Genomic DNA, 14,537 nt, shown 5'->3' on the forward strand with positions numbered 1-14,537 from the left:
AGTTTTCTTTTTTCAGGATATCATTTTACTGTTATATCTGCTCTGTAAGCTGATCCTATAATCAGTTTTATAACTTCTTAACAAAATTTGTGAGAAATTATTCAAATTGTATTCATCTAACTTCTCGCTGGATCAAAGTTTATCAGCACATTTGACAGAAAATCACTGTTCAACTCTTCAATCACCCATTACACACCCGAGAGCCTTATAAATGAGCTTTCTATAGATGTCATATGTTATTACACAGCTTTACTTTTATGACAGCAGCGACTCACCACAGGCACAGCACACCCTCGCCGGGCTCAGTGGTGTTTTTATGTCCTTGGGTGTAAAGTCATACACCCTCACATGTCAGAAATAAACACATCAATATATGATGGGTCAGTCTTAAACACGACATGCAGCGCAAATGGAGCAATTTTCTTTGTTTACGTAAGATATTGTTTATCCGGCAGATACTACAGTATACTGTGTTCTGCCCTAGTGTTGACTCACTGCAAAAGGAAAACAGCAGCATATGTTGTTGTGCATGTGCATGCTTTCGCATATCGTCAAGAGAGAACTGTCCTTTTTTTCTTTGGAGAATGCTGAACTTGGGCACAAATATTCATATGACATGACAGTGCAACCCTGTAGACTGAACACTGTCGTCAGTACCTGAATCAGAACATGCAGTGGCAAGACATTATTCATTAGACATTTCTATGACTGAAATCTGTGATCATTTATTGTGTGTGTAGAGAGAGAGAAAGCATGAGCGAGACTTTTTGTCATCACTTATCAGTGGCACTGAAGTGTCAGTCATCATCTAGAAACTAGGAATGTTACTTTCCATCAGCCATCTGTTCATCCCTGTCTTTCCGTCTCTTCATATTCATGTGAAATATTTCCTGCTGTTCATGTTCATTTATTCCATTTGCACACTAATGCATTACCAAAATACAGTATTAATTCAAGTAGGAATTATTATGGGCTTCCACAATGCCACACCTCTCGATGCCTTGTTGCTGCTACACTTTGACAGCTGTCCAGTGCACTACATCAATGGCAAAACCATTCATATCACCCCACACTGTATCTAGGGCCTGTACAGTGGACAAATGAGTTGAACATGAGCATCCTACAATATCAGCACAGTCCAGTTTTCTCAGTACATGACATCAGTTTCATCTTATTTTTAATTATGGTATTATTATATTTCAAATACATGTCTCTACGGCTGTATTTATAAGCTCAGTGTTGTGCTCATGGAAGATGAATAAATACACTGTACTCTCTGACAATATTGTGTTCACATGCTTATGTCCCTGCCAATTATTGTGGGGTAGTGTGATCATCTAGTTTGTGGTAATAGCTGCCTTAATGCAACCTTAAAAGATGACCCTTGTACTACTTTGTATTACAGTAGTCCTCATGAAGAGAAAGTTTTTTTTCTTCTAATACTCTAGGATCTTTAACTGATTGCCCAAGATTCTACAGAATGATTAGTCGAGACAGACTGTCCTGTCTTACGTCACTGCAGAGCTGGTGTGAAAGTGTTTTGGATGAAATGGGAAACAAGGTCCTCATCATCAAACTTTTAAGAACCATGGGCAAGGACAGTTTTCATAATGAAGGCTCTGAAAGAGCCAGGATTTCTTTTTTTTTTTTTTTTCTTTTTTTTTAATGAATGAAGAAGTCACAAGGGTGAGTCTTAAGGGACCGATGAGCCTCTCAGTGGTCATAATAGAACCATGTGGTGTTATGAGTGTCCATGTGGGTGTTGTTATAATGAAAAAGGATGAATCACTGGGTGAAACTTGTAAGGACTGCTACTACAATTGTTCAGGTCTGGAGTGTGGGCTTCTTTCCAGGTCTGGAGTGTAGGCTTATGTGATGACGCACACACTGTGTGGGGGAAAGAATCCCGGGGTGTTTTAAGGAAAAGCCTATCCGATCGTGAAACTTTTAAAGTTGCTTTTGTGACATATCCTGCATTTCCGGGCCTATGTTTGTTTGACAGTGTTTATGTCTTTTTCCTGGATAACATTCAAATGCAGGTATTTTGGTGTCTGTTGGAAAGAACGATCATGTGATGTCACACAAGGCTATTTCTAGTGCAGCAGCAGTGGCGCTTCATAGAGGAAAAATGATCAATGTCAGTCCCACACAATCAAAGAGTAAGGGCTTCATTCTTAGCTGACAGTTTTGCACCCTTGTACAACAGGAATGAGAGATACTGGTTGTGTCCAATGACAGTAGACCAGTATACAATAACTATACCTGCTAGGTATTACTATTTTTATTTCATAAATAATCTTTGTCATTGTGAATTTATATTGTCCAGTTTTCTTTACAATGAGAATCCCACTTTCCTCTCTCTAATGAACAAGAATTCTTTCTGCTCAGTCTTATTGTGTGTACTGATGAGTTAGCTGGGGGAGTTTTGTGTCCACCCAAGCTGTGGTACTGCTCTGAATGCTCTAACATCGTCTATGCAGAAAATTAATAGGATTTGTATTAGTGTAACAGTATTTGAGGGTGTAGAAATTGTCTTGGCTTTTCCATACATAAGGGGAATGTAAGGGTATGTAAATATTATTGACCCACATGACTATTGCTGTTTATAACATACACATGGTTCTTTGGATGTAGCCAGTCTGTAGTTGTTATTCACAAGCAGTGGGTCAGACTTTAAACTTTAAAAAAATATATTTTTTCCACATCAGTAATTCTTTTTTGAAATAATTAACATGTGATCTCTTGAGCCTTTATTAATTCAATGAAATGCTCTGAAAATGGAAAGGAAAATTTTCAATGATTTATTGTGGTTGTGAGTTTGTGCCTGCACCAAAGGGGTTGCGAGCCAGCACTCTATTGTGCTTAGGGAATGTGAGGCAGTAATAACAGACCAGTAGCCCTTTGGTCCTGTGGATGGCTAGATAGATCCAGTTATGTCTCAGATGAATCACAGCATTCAGTAAAGATAAGAGAATGGCATTTGACCCACACATCAAAGTTTCTCCCCCTGCGGAATATTGCAGAAGTATAGAGTGTATAATCTTAGTGCATGGACGAGCTGAGTTCATGCACGAAGCTCAGTCACGATGCATCTGCAGTGATGTGATACAAATTAACCAAAGGGAACAGAGCGTGATTCAGAATCCAGCTGGAACAAAGAATTCAACGATACATTAAATGGATAATTTGCCTTAAACGTTCCTCGTGGACTACCTCATTTAAATTTTAGATTCACTTTGTGACTCAATATAATGCGACTGATTGTCACCATCATCATCATTATGCCAAATCATATATGAACTGAACAATGTTATGTTCCAGGAGTCTTCCAAACCAGAGACACATTGATAACCACAAGACAGCTGCTTATGTGATGTAAAAGTCAGAATTAGCTTTGTTACAATGAGGACATGACCTCTGTTGCCTGTTGCATCAGCTCCAGTTATAGTGACCTGCAACTCACACAAAGACAGTTAGTACAATAGTAATAACAGAAATGAGGTAGCTACATATCAAAGTGGAAATTTACAGAATTTTTATCTAGTCAGTGAAACTAGGAGGGACCATAATCACAATAGAGCCTGGGCCCTGATTTTGCAGTGGGAGTTAATTCCTGAAAAGGGGAGCTGGCTGAGTAAAGGCTCTGCTCCAATCTGAATTATAGCTTTACAACAATATAGAAAAGGAAAAAAAAAATGCAATGGTAATTACATCAACAAACAAAAATAATAAAACGAATGCCAATCGAGGAATTTAAAATAGAAAAACAAGCCTACAAAGGCACAATAGACAGCTTGCTTATGCTTTTCTTGTTACTGACACACATACAGACCTTGAGGGAAAGAAAGAAAAATTACACAAAATTGTAGACTAAATTACACCACTACAAGGCAAGATTATGTGGTTGAAATGGGCATCTCTGTTTTGAAAATATGACAGCTTAATTCATTTTCCAATTTATGCCATGCTTCTGTGCGTCTCTGTGAGTGTTATTACTAATTGCTACTTTCATTGATGTTACATTGTACATTAGCGAAACATTTCCAGGTAAAAATGTATTTCTCTTTATTAATTAAAACAACTGCGTACTTCTAAAAAGGTAATATAAAGGGACTGTCTAGAAAATAATTTCAGATATGGATATGTATAATACACTCCATATAGTGTGTATATATTCAGTCTCATGTTACTTTAGGCAATTAAGAGTTACGAATACAGGTTCTATCAAACCAGTAATCTAAAGGTCAGAGATTGCTCTTCACTAATTTACGTGACCGTTTACTTTTAGTTTGTCTTGACTTTTGTCTTTGAGATGCTGAATTCTAATTGTTTGTTTGGCTGAAACAGAAGCTGCTCAAGGATACTAACTCAAAGGAGAGACGAGACAAAAGGGAGACGAGGGTTGGGCTCCTGATTAACACATTCAAGCGAGTGGCAGTTGCACAAGTAATAAGTGATGAAGCAAGCAAAGTGGAGGAATGGTGGAGCAGGGGAGAGAGAGGGAGAGAGAAAGACAAAGACATGGACAGTGACAAAAGTAAACAGAGCAGCAAGATGAATCCATCTATAGATCTAGGGGAGGCAGCAATTCTCCCAGGAGGGGGTATGCTGTGTTTGGCCTTGCTCCCAGTGTGTGTTAGCCTCCTCTGTTGGCAGCCACCGGGGCTACTCAGCCTTTAACCAGGCTATGCCCTTTGTACATCACTTTATCCCTTCATCCTTCATCTGCCCTGACTAAAACCTCTTGTCCCTCTCCCTCTGTCCACCCCTTTTCATTTCAATTAATTTTTGTTGTGGTTCCATTGTTTCGTTTTATTTCTCCTTTTGGATTTCGATTTTGTTTGAACCGTTGTCCTTTGTTCCACAACCTTCATTTGCATTTTTTCTCATTTAGAATCTAAGTCAACTTTCTGGTTGGCTGCTGTTTTTTTTTTTCTTTATAACATCATCAGCTCTGCATTAGTACTGATGGTGCTTGTCTCTAACTTGTCTCTAATTTCTGCCAGTGGCAGTTTTTACATCACTATTATCAAGGCCTCTGCTGTGTTCGTTTTGGTTTATTTCATCACAGCTGTTAAAAACTAATTACCATGAAGAGAAAGACGCATTTTAGATCTCATAAACAGATTAAAATCCTAGATTGACAGTTCAATGATCATATCATACACATGCAAATCAAAGAGTGTACAGATTCATATCACATCTTACTTTTGTTCATTAGTATATAGGAGTGCAACTAAACAATGAATCTGTAAATTATCTTTTCTATTTAAACAATCAATCTTTTATTCTCTAGTGTCATAAAATAGTGGAAAATGCCTATCACAATTAAACAGTGCTTTATATTCCCTTACATAAAAATGATTTCAGTGAGTTCCATCCTTTGGGGTACACAGTGCTTAAATTTGGCAAAAAGAAAGCACTGATATCAGATTGGTCCTCGGTTTTGGCAGATACCCTGTGTTGAAATTTTGGAATCAGTTTCTGGAGAGAGACAGGCATCCCTGTTGAATAATCAGCTTATACTTTAATCTCTACTATGTTGGCAGTCGTATCATCCTGCAATACACACATATTCCACATATCAATTTTCAACAGGACAATTACAGTCATCTAACATTTCAGCTTTTACGAAGATCCAACAGAAAGATGTGTCATAGACAATAAGTGTGTGGGTGAACATGCAGAGGGCTCAGGCAGTAACACACACACACACACACACACACACACACACACACGTAAAGCCAAACAATGTCAAGTCAACTTGATAACAGAACAGAGATGAGATGCCAAATGTTAAAATAAAATAGAGGTGAGAGACGGAAAGCAACAGAGTAGTAACAGAAGGCAGTGATGGTAACAATAATCAGACAAAAAGGCAGAAATTGGGGAAAGCATCGTGTGTGCGACCTGTACCAAGCGACTTGCAGAGAGCTCCTCTGTCTCCTGCCGGGAAACAGAGCCTACTGCTGGTGGCTGCTTTATACGTGTTTAATTGATTATTTATTTTGAATCCCAGAGTAAATGTCCTGAGTCTCTTGGTGTGGGGTATGAAAATAAATAAATTAGTCTTAGTGGCTAGTCCACCTGCCCATCTCTCTTTCTCTTCCCTTTCTCTCCCTGTCCATCTGTCTGCCTGATCGAGGCCATCCTGCTTCTCCCAGTACTGACAGAGCCTCCCCCCATGTCTTCCACTGGTAACACTGTGGTAGCACAAGAATCATGGGAGAGGAAAAGCCTGCAGAGGCTTTGAGGGGCTTGTGTCAGCTCCACTGTCAAGTCATGTCTTTGCAGTGTTTATGGCTGAAACGTTAAGTGTGCATTTACTGTATATGTGTTTCACTGATGTTATGTTGTGCATGTTTGTGTGTGTGTGTGTATATGTGTGTGGTGAGTAAAGAACAGACAGATGGTGCACACTCCAGGGTTTGGTGGTGCAGACATGCCAACACAGGAGATTCAGGCAAGGATGGAGGCATCGCATGGGTGTGTTTGTTTATCACAAATACGTGCGTGAGTGTTTGTAGAAAAGAAGCAGCCTCACACATTTAGATGGGAATATAGACAGGACATTTGTGTGTGTTACCTCAAGAGCAGCGCTGGGGAATTATTGTTGCTTGTTTACTCAAGCATGAAGCTGTACAGATTATAGCCTCAATCACCACATGTTTGCTAAATATACATGAATGTGCCCAGCTACAAGTGCGCACACATTCACACATACGATACTGTACATGCAGTTATTTTTCTCTGACCCCCAAAGGTTTTAGTTATGTCATTTCAGAACCTGTCAGAATTGCTTTAGCTTAAGGAAAATGTGCTTTATCACAGAGCGCACTGAGGCATCAGAAAACCATTTTGTGGTTGTTGCTGTTTTTGTTGAGAGATGTGGGCAAAATTTAATTTCATCTGTTATTCCGTCCCACTCAAGGCCGTGAGGATGAGGTGTTGTGTCGGATTGAGCTCAGCAACTGAAGTCATAAGACATGCTGACAGACACATCCCTGAACAAGCCTCATACAACAGCACACATGAAAGGGACAGCTGTCGTGTCCTGGGGTCTGACTCTGTTGTAATATAAGAATACACGCACACATACACGCATAGCTCTCTCTTGACACTGTGCCTCGACAGAGTTTTTGTTTTGACTCTGCGAAGCTATTGGTGCCAGGAAGCAGAGTGGCACCTCCCTGCTGTGGCGCCCCCTATCTGGCCTGGCAGTCCCCCTGTTTTGCTTCACAAATGCAAAGCGGTCAGAAAGGTGTTATAGAAAAGAGTATATGCTTCCTGTTGTGTGAGCCTCCCAGCCTTTTCTTCCTTTTCTTTGTGCTATCAAGTGCTATTTGTTTTTTTTTATTTCCATCTGTCCTTTCCTGTATCATTTTAGTCTCTCCTGCTGCTCATGTCTGCCCCTGAGTTTTTCCATTTATTGTGATTCCCCTATGCTGCTGTCAAAACACTTTCCTGCCTGATCTTCCCTATATCTACCATCCAATCTCCCTCCTGCTCTTCTTTCTCCTACTGGTTTACCTTTCGATCATCTATGATGCCATACATTCTCTCACTATTTTATAGCTTCTCTTTTATTCTTCGCCTCACCTAAACACATTTCTTTTTTTGACTTGTGAAGTGAACCTTCCCAGTGTTTCTCCCAGAATCAGACTGTCTTTTTATTTCTGGACTGGCAGCTCCTACTGAGGAGCGCTCTCCACATGTGTGATATGAATAGCTAGCGGGCAGAAAAGCACGATGATAGTGCTGACAGAGAGAACATAGAAAGAGAGAGAGAGAGAAGGAGAGAGGGTGGAGAGACTGACGTTTACATTATTTACAGCTTACACATGTATTCAAAAGGAGAATACATGATATTGTTATCTGCAAAGCATACAAAAACATTTGCAACATGAAGTATGCACAAACAGATCATACACATCATCTTGTATATAGTGCTATATCTTCTAATTTATTGATTATATTAAGTACTGCTGAATAGTGCAGAGATTAATAGCACCATTTTACTTCACTTAAGGACATTTTGGGTTATTTTCACACACTGTAAATTAACTGTTTCTTAAACACTGACTGGCCACCTCAGTGAACAAACCTGAACTACCTCAGCCTGATGTCCTAAAGGGGAAGTAGAGGAATGTTGTGGCTCCACAGCCTTCGTTGTAATTGGTTTCAGAGGGAGGATTTTACTTTCTCTATTGTTCAACAGTAGAGAAATGTTTGTCCCAATTTGTCTCTTTCATATAGCCGGGAAAATGTGAAACTGAGTGCATCGCTGGCAGTTATCTCTAAATAAAATTAATTATACACACAAATCAGTCAATTCAGCTAATCTAAAAGGATTTATTTGCATGTGGTTTCACTTGTTATAATACTGCTCCAAATAGGTAATACAGCAAAAGTGGCTAATTGAGGCTATTTACAGTAAATGGAGTCATTAGATGTAATCACTCTAAGGCTAAGCTAGTTGGAATAATAGGCGATTTTTCCTGTTGTTTCCAGTCTGCTGGTCTGGCACGAATGCAGTATTGTAAGTGTAAGTTGTCCCGAGAGTGAAGGAAATGACAGTCAAGGTTGCTAAGGTTTGTACATGGTGCACAGAAAAGGTCTGTGACTGGACTATGGGTGTGTAGCGGGTCTAATAAGCTGCAGTGCCAAAATACTGTAAATGAACATGAATTGGAATGAAATGAAAGAAGAAGCTGGAGGAAGATAATCTGTAAATTGTGTATGCATGTGGGTAGGGCTGTCCCAAACGATTATTCTTTAAACGATTAATCTAGCGATTATTTTTTCGATTATTCGACTAATCTAATGATTTTTTTTTTTTTTAACCTAACAGTAATTTTATTGCAATTATTTTCCAGTTAGTCATTTAATATAACAATATGCCCCATCCAACATCTTGACTCGCTGCACCATGGTGTTTCCTCTTTATCTGCTCGTGCATGACTGTCGTGCTAGAGTGATATGCCAGATGCACTTTGCAGAGTCTGCAGACTACCGCACCGTTGGTGTCAAGATTAAAGTATTCCCAAACTTTGGAGGACCGTGTGCGAGCCTTTTTTGCCGTGTGTTGCTCCACACGCTCCGTCTTACTGCTGGTAGACGCCGTCATGTTGTTCAAATAGATTACACAGACGCAAATCATTCACGTAGTCAATGACTTCAATTACATCACTGCGTTGTCCCAGTCCGTGCGCTGCGCTTGTATCCGGCTAAACCAAAGACGATGGATATAAACTGTCCCATTAGAAAGTTCTGGTCTTGTTCTATGAACATTTACCCTGTGTGGTTTTACAGGACGCGTCAACACTAAAATTCCACGTCAAATAATTTTTATAATCGACAACGTCGATTACGTCGGATAATTGTCCCAGCCCTACATGTGGGTAGGGTTGGTAGTTGATTTCGGACTCCTTCTGTCTACATGTTGGAGTGAGCGGTATCAGCGGTATGGGGTGAACAATTCAGAATATATCATGATTCGATTTTTGATTCTTGGGCTCACGATTTGATCCAAAAACGATTTTCTATTCAAAAATGATTTATGATTCAAAAACGGTGGTAATAGGTAATATAGTATATGACGGTATATGATGGTCAGAGGTGTTGTGCAATTTGTTTAGGTACAGGAGCGCCTATGACGTGTGTGCATGCATGAACGTGCCCTGTTAAGTTGCGGCTCATTTCTAAGGATATGTAACCACTGTTCCTATGGTGGCAAGTTTACATAGATCAGTCATGATCAAATGTTAGACTGGCTTTATGAAAAGTTTTATCATGTTGAGAGTATGACGCAGCAGACAAACATCCTGGTCAGTAATTTTAGAGGATACCATGGATGTAGTAGGTTGTAATTGGCGTGGTGTTAAGCAGCAGGTGAATGAACACAAGAGTTTGTGTTTTGAATTTATTTACTTACTTGTGTCGAGTGAAGCCGCATTGGAAACATCCATTCTGAGGAAAAGCTGCAGTGCAGGCAGAGGTCAAGCAAAGCTAACAGGCTAGGCTATAAAAACATAGCTAAGCTAGCTTTCACTTCCAGCAGCACTGTGGCTACAGCACAATCTGTCCAAATTTAATAGGCTGATTTTGTCATGCGTCTATATCCATTAAAGATTTAATTCACAATGCAGCATAGAGGCTACCAGCGGCTTTTAATGTGGAATGTTTTCTCATGTGTTACTCAATACATGATTGATGTTTGGAAATCAATCAATACAGCTGAAATGTCAATATGACAACTTTGACCATTTCATTTGTTTATAGTTGCTTTGTTGCATGACATATGTTTTAGTCTGAATTTGGTCTTCAAGCTCTCAAAAGTGTATATAAACCCTGCATATGAAATGGGTCTTATCAAGCTGCGTCTTCCCCCCGAGGTTATACAATCCGAAATGTGTCCAACAAAGATGGGGTATGTTGAATTACATTTTCGATTGCTCACACTGCACTTTTTTCTCACTCATGGCAAGGAGTATCTAATACCTGGGCAGAAACCGACATGGTGCCATCTCTCGGACTGACGAACTGAACTCATGTCAGGAAAAAATGTAAACTAGCGCTGTTACAAGATTGAAAACTATGAATGGATTTTGAATTGGTAGGGGTTTTTTTGGGGTTTTTTTTTTTTATATCCCCCTAATCAGCGGTGTGTATTTGGGTGAATGAGAAGGGCTGCTTAAAGCCCTTTGGTCTAAATACAGTCCATTTACTGTCTGAAGACTACATGTTCGTATTTATTAGTACTGCTGCTTCTTCCATCACATTAATATATATGCATGTATTTCATCTCCACATACTTAACTTTCCGTTGCTGTCTCTTTGTTACCTGGTTCAATAAAGTGGACATGTAATCGTTATAAAAATGTCCAGCTGACAGCACTGGCAAAGATAAAACCAGCTCCTTCACTGGCTGAACATCTGCAGATGTTTGAGACAGCAGCTGGTAGCGAGCTTGTAGTTGAGCCCCTGTTAACGGTTTTTGATATCGTTCCATCCCAGCGGATTAGTTGGTCTACAATGAGCATCTCCACACGGTTGTGTGTGTGTGTGTGTGTGTCTGAGTGACGGAGAGAGAGAGAGTTGCAAGTCTGAGTGACTATATGCAAGAACTTCACAGCTGGTTGCCCTTTACTCTGTGTGTGTGTGTGTGTGTGTGTGTGTGTGTATGTGAGCAAGGTACGGAGGGAGTCGGTCTGCGTGTCTCTCTCATATAGGAGGGTAAGCCAGCAGCAGCAGCAGCAGCAGTAGTACAGTGGAGCGTGTTCAGTGTCTGGATGTTAGCACTGCCTCTCTCAGCTGTGGGACGAAGCCTTACTGTAGGTAATCGCACGCGCATACACACACACACACACACACACACACACACAAACGAACACACACACACACACACACAGCTCCACACATACACATGTATACAGTGCTGTTTTGACTGTTGTTCTGTGTTGGCTATATTTGTATTTGTATACTGTTCCTTGATTGTTATGATGGTGTGTGTTGAGTGTCAAATAGGCAAATAGTGGCTGCACAGGAGCGTTCTTTTCTTCCAAGAGTATGCAGTCCTGAGGGTTTGAGACAGTTGAATGAGATGAGGTGATGAAGGGATTAATATGTGCCATTCATCAGCGCAATGTTTCCATCACTTCAGCACGTTCACACATTTGCATGCAGATCAGATTTTCATACAGCATTTCCATAAACCAGAGTGCCTGCTCTGTGAATTGGCAATTTGCACTCAGTCTTGCCAAAAGAAAGCACTGATGGCTTTACACTGTGTAGCTATGTGTGTGTTTGTAAGTATGGCAAGGGATGGCGGGCTGGAGGTGCAGTGGGTGTGTCGAGTCCAGTTTCCAATTGTGTGGAACCTGAGCTGGCTGCTACTATGACATGACATGGGACTCTAAGTCAGACTCTTGGAAGAGAGGGAGGAGATGAACAGAATTGGGGGGGGGGGGGGGGGGTATATATCATGATGATGAAAAAATGAGGAAGAACTTGTCACTTAAACATGTGAGACAAATTGATACAGTTGAAGACAGATACCTTCCTGCTTGTGTTTCCATCTTGACCAGATAAAACCAAGTAAAAAAAAAAGAAGATAAATTGCTAAATTTGTAAGATAGCATTCCCATGGGTGGGCAGAGAAGGCTTATGTGCCCCCCCACCCCACCTACAACTCATGTGCCCGATCCACATCCTTCTGCCTGGCTCTCCAGCCGCAGTCTTGTTCCCTTAATTCCTGTTTCAAGGGCTGGGTGCTGAACGTGCTCAGAATGAGAGCAAAATGGGGGAGTTTGTGGAGGGGAGGGACAAGAAGCGGGAGTACAAATTAAGATTGAGGCAAGGTAACAGAGAAGACAAGAGAACAGAGAGCACAAGAGAAAAAGACAATAAAAAGACTACAGCAGGTGGGAATAGATGGGATAGTGTGAGGAGGGTGAAGAGAAATGGTCTGATGAGAAGATGTGAACGACTCTCTACTGAAGCGCCTCTCATCAGACAAATGCTGGGTACATTGCAGATTTTCTTTGCGCACCCTTGGATTGTTGAAGCACAGTTTCCATCAACTTTCAAGATCAGTTCATGGCATTTGAGGAAACCTAAACAGTCTGACATCATGCGCTACAATTTCCGTGTCATCTAAAAGGATCCAAATATTTATTTCCTTCGAGGAAATGACTGAAAGAAAAGCGAGAACTTGTATCTGAATTCCTAAATAGCATTTCTTGTTAATGCTCACGTACCCAGTACAGTACATGCATAATGCACAAGTTCTCCTGGGAGAGACTAATGTGTTTCAGAAGAAAGTGCAGCATCCGCAAGTTTTATGTGGAATGTCATGTGTCTGAGATGTGACTGAATCATTCATTTTGTCATATAAATTGTGAATGTTGTGCACAGTGTACTCTTTTAATGAATGACGTAAATTCACATAAGTCAATAACAGATAAGATAGTAAATGACTGGAAGGACTCCGAGGTGATTTGAAGAAGCTGCCCTTTTATTTTGAACATAAAATGAATTCATTACACACATGCTCGGGCTGAGATCATCTTGATAAAATATACTAATGGTTCCTCTCGGTGTAGATAAATGTTTTGTATCAGCATCTTTCTCACAGTGTGAAGGATGTATTGATTCTTTCATTCATGTAAGAATAAAGAAAAACTGGACCTGTGAACAAACTGTGTCTATAACCAACTAGTTTATTCTCCTGGAATTTCAAACACCATCAGCTGATTATAGTATGTTGGCCCCCAAAGCGTTAATGAATCTTAAAAGAACTTCCAAACTGTGACTGATGACCTATCAACATGCCAAACAGATTTCAGCAACAGCCAGCATTTGCAGTTTTTGGCTGGTGTAAATGTCTCAGCTGGGGAAACCAGGAGAGGAGGAGTTTCTTGCTCGTTGCAGATGTGATAGATAGTCTTCATTTGCACACTTTGGTTGGTTGTTTGTTTGTTTGTTTGGTTAGTTGGTACCTGGTTTTGTAGCAGCTCAACCTGAAAATTGCCAGGATGCATTTATTGGTTCCTATACCATCAAGACGTATTTAAGATAGCAAATTGTAAGTAAATTGAGCTTTGTAGCAGACGCACGCTTGGTGTATTTACTAATTTCTTAGTGTTGAATCTAGTGTCATTTATTATCTTTGGGGGTGTTGGGAAAGAATAGCTTCGGCCACTTTTGCTCTGTATGCAAATAGGGCTATGGGGGATGCTTATGCAGGTGGATATTGTTCAGGAGCTCGCTGGCACCTAGGTGTCCATACACCTTTTCATACAGTGGCAAAAAAATATCCCTGCATCTCTCAGATGGAGCATTCCCATTACAGTTAACTAAACAGTTTAATTAAAAATGTCCACAGGGGCTTGTGTTTCAATGTATGAATCAGATAAACTCATTGTCTCTCCATGTTATCTTCTTCTGCTCTTCACTTCACAATTTCTGTCTCTTTCTGTCACTTGGCACATTGCTTCACATCTATCACTTGCTCACTGCAGTGATACCATCTACTCATACAGTTCCTCTCACCTCTCCATCTTCGCTTTTTTCCAAAACGTAATAGTGTAGAGGGTATACACTCCTGTCACTCTGCCAGTTGGTTTGTTTGCCAGTGTGGAGGTGGTACTACAGTCTCTGATCAGCACCATCCTCACAGTGTGTAGAAATGGCTCTTGCTGGCGCAGAGACAAAATGCTCTATGTTGAAAAGAATTTAAGATTTATTGGAATGGATATTAAATTTTCAGGCATATTGCAGACATTTATCGCATGGTTTTCTGTCAAAAAAAATTGATTTAGTTCCATGCTTAGATTCAGCAGTCGAATGGGAAAATATTTTGTGAAGATCTTTGGTACATACATAGATAATCAGACTGTTGCCAGCCCATCTGGTCAATGTTCTTAACCTTTTACAAAGCAGCTGGTGCTGGATCACATACAAGAGGTGCAGCTTTAAGCGCTATCTTTTGTCCTAAATACTTCAGCTCCCACTGTTTCTGTTGTACATCGCTATAA

General features: G+C 40.3%; 1 protein-coding gene across 6 annotated transcripts in view; it reads left to right on the forward strand.

Annotated features, from left to right (window-relative positions):
- The window catches only part of mctp1a (multiple C2 domains, transmembrane 1a), a 138,273-nt gene that overhangs the window by 19,224 nt on the left and 104,512 nt on the right, over positions 1-14,537 (forward strand). Inside the window, exon 1 of one of the 6 annotated variants that reach the window (XM_056376202.1) lies at positions 10,893-11,333. The exons of 4 other annotated variants lie outside the window; for them this stretch is intronic. In XM_056376202.1, the coding sequence (XP_056232177.1) occupies positions 11,292-11,333 (42 nt within the window). In that variant the 5' untranslated portion in view covers positions 10,893-11,291. Of the gene's footprint in view, positions 1-10,892; positions 11,338-14,537 lie in introns of those variants that run through there. One more of the 6 variants, XM_056376203.1, reaches the window with a different exon arrangement.

This window comes from Seriola aureovittata, chromosome 5 (genome assembly GCF_021018895.1).
Source record: "Seriola aureovittata isolate HTS-2021-v1 ecotype China chromosome 5, ASM2101889v1, whole genome shotgun sequence".
Lineage (NCBI taxonomy): Eukaryota > Metazoa > Chordata > Actinopteri > Carangiformes > Carangidae > Seriola > Seriola aureovittata.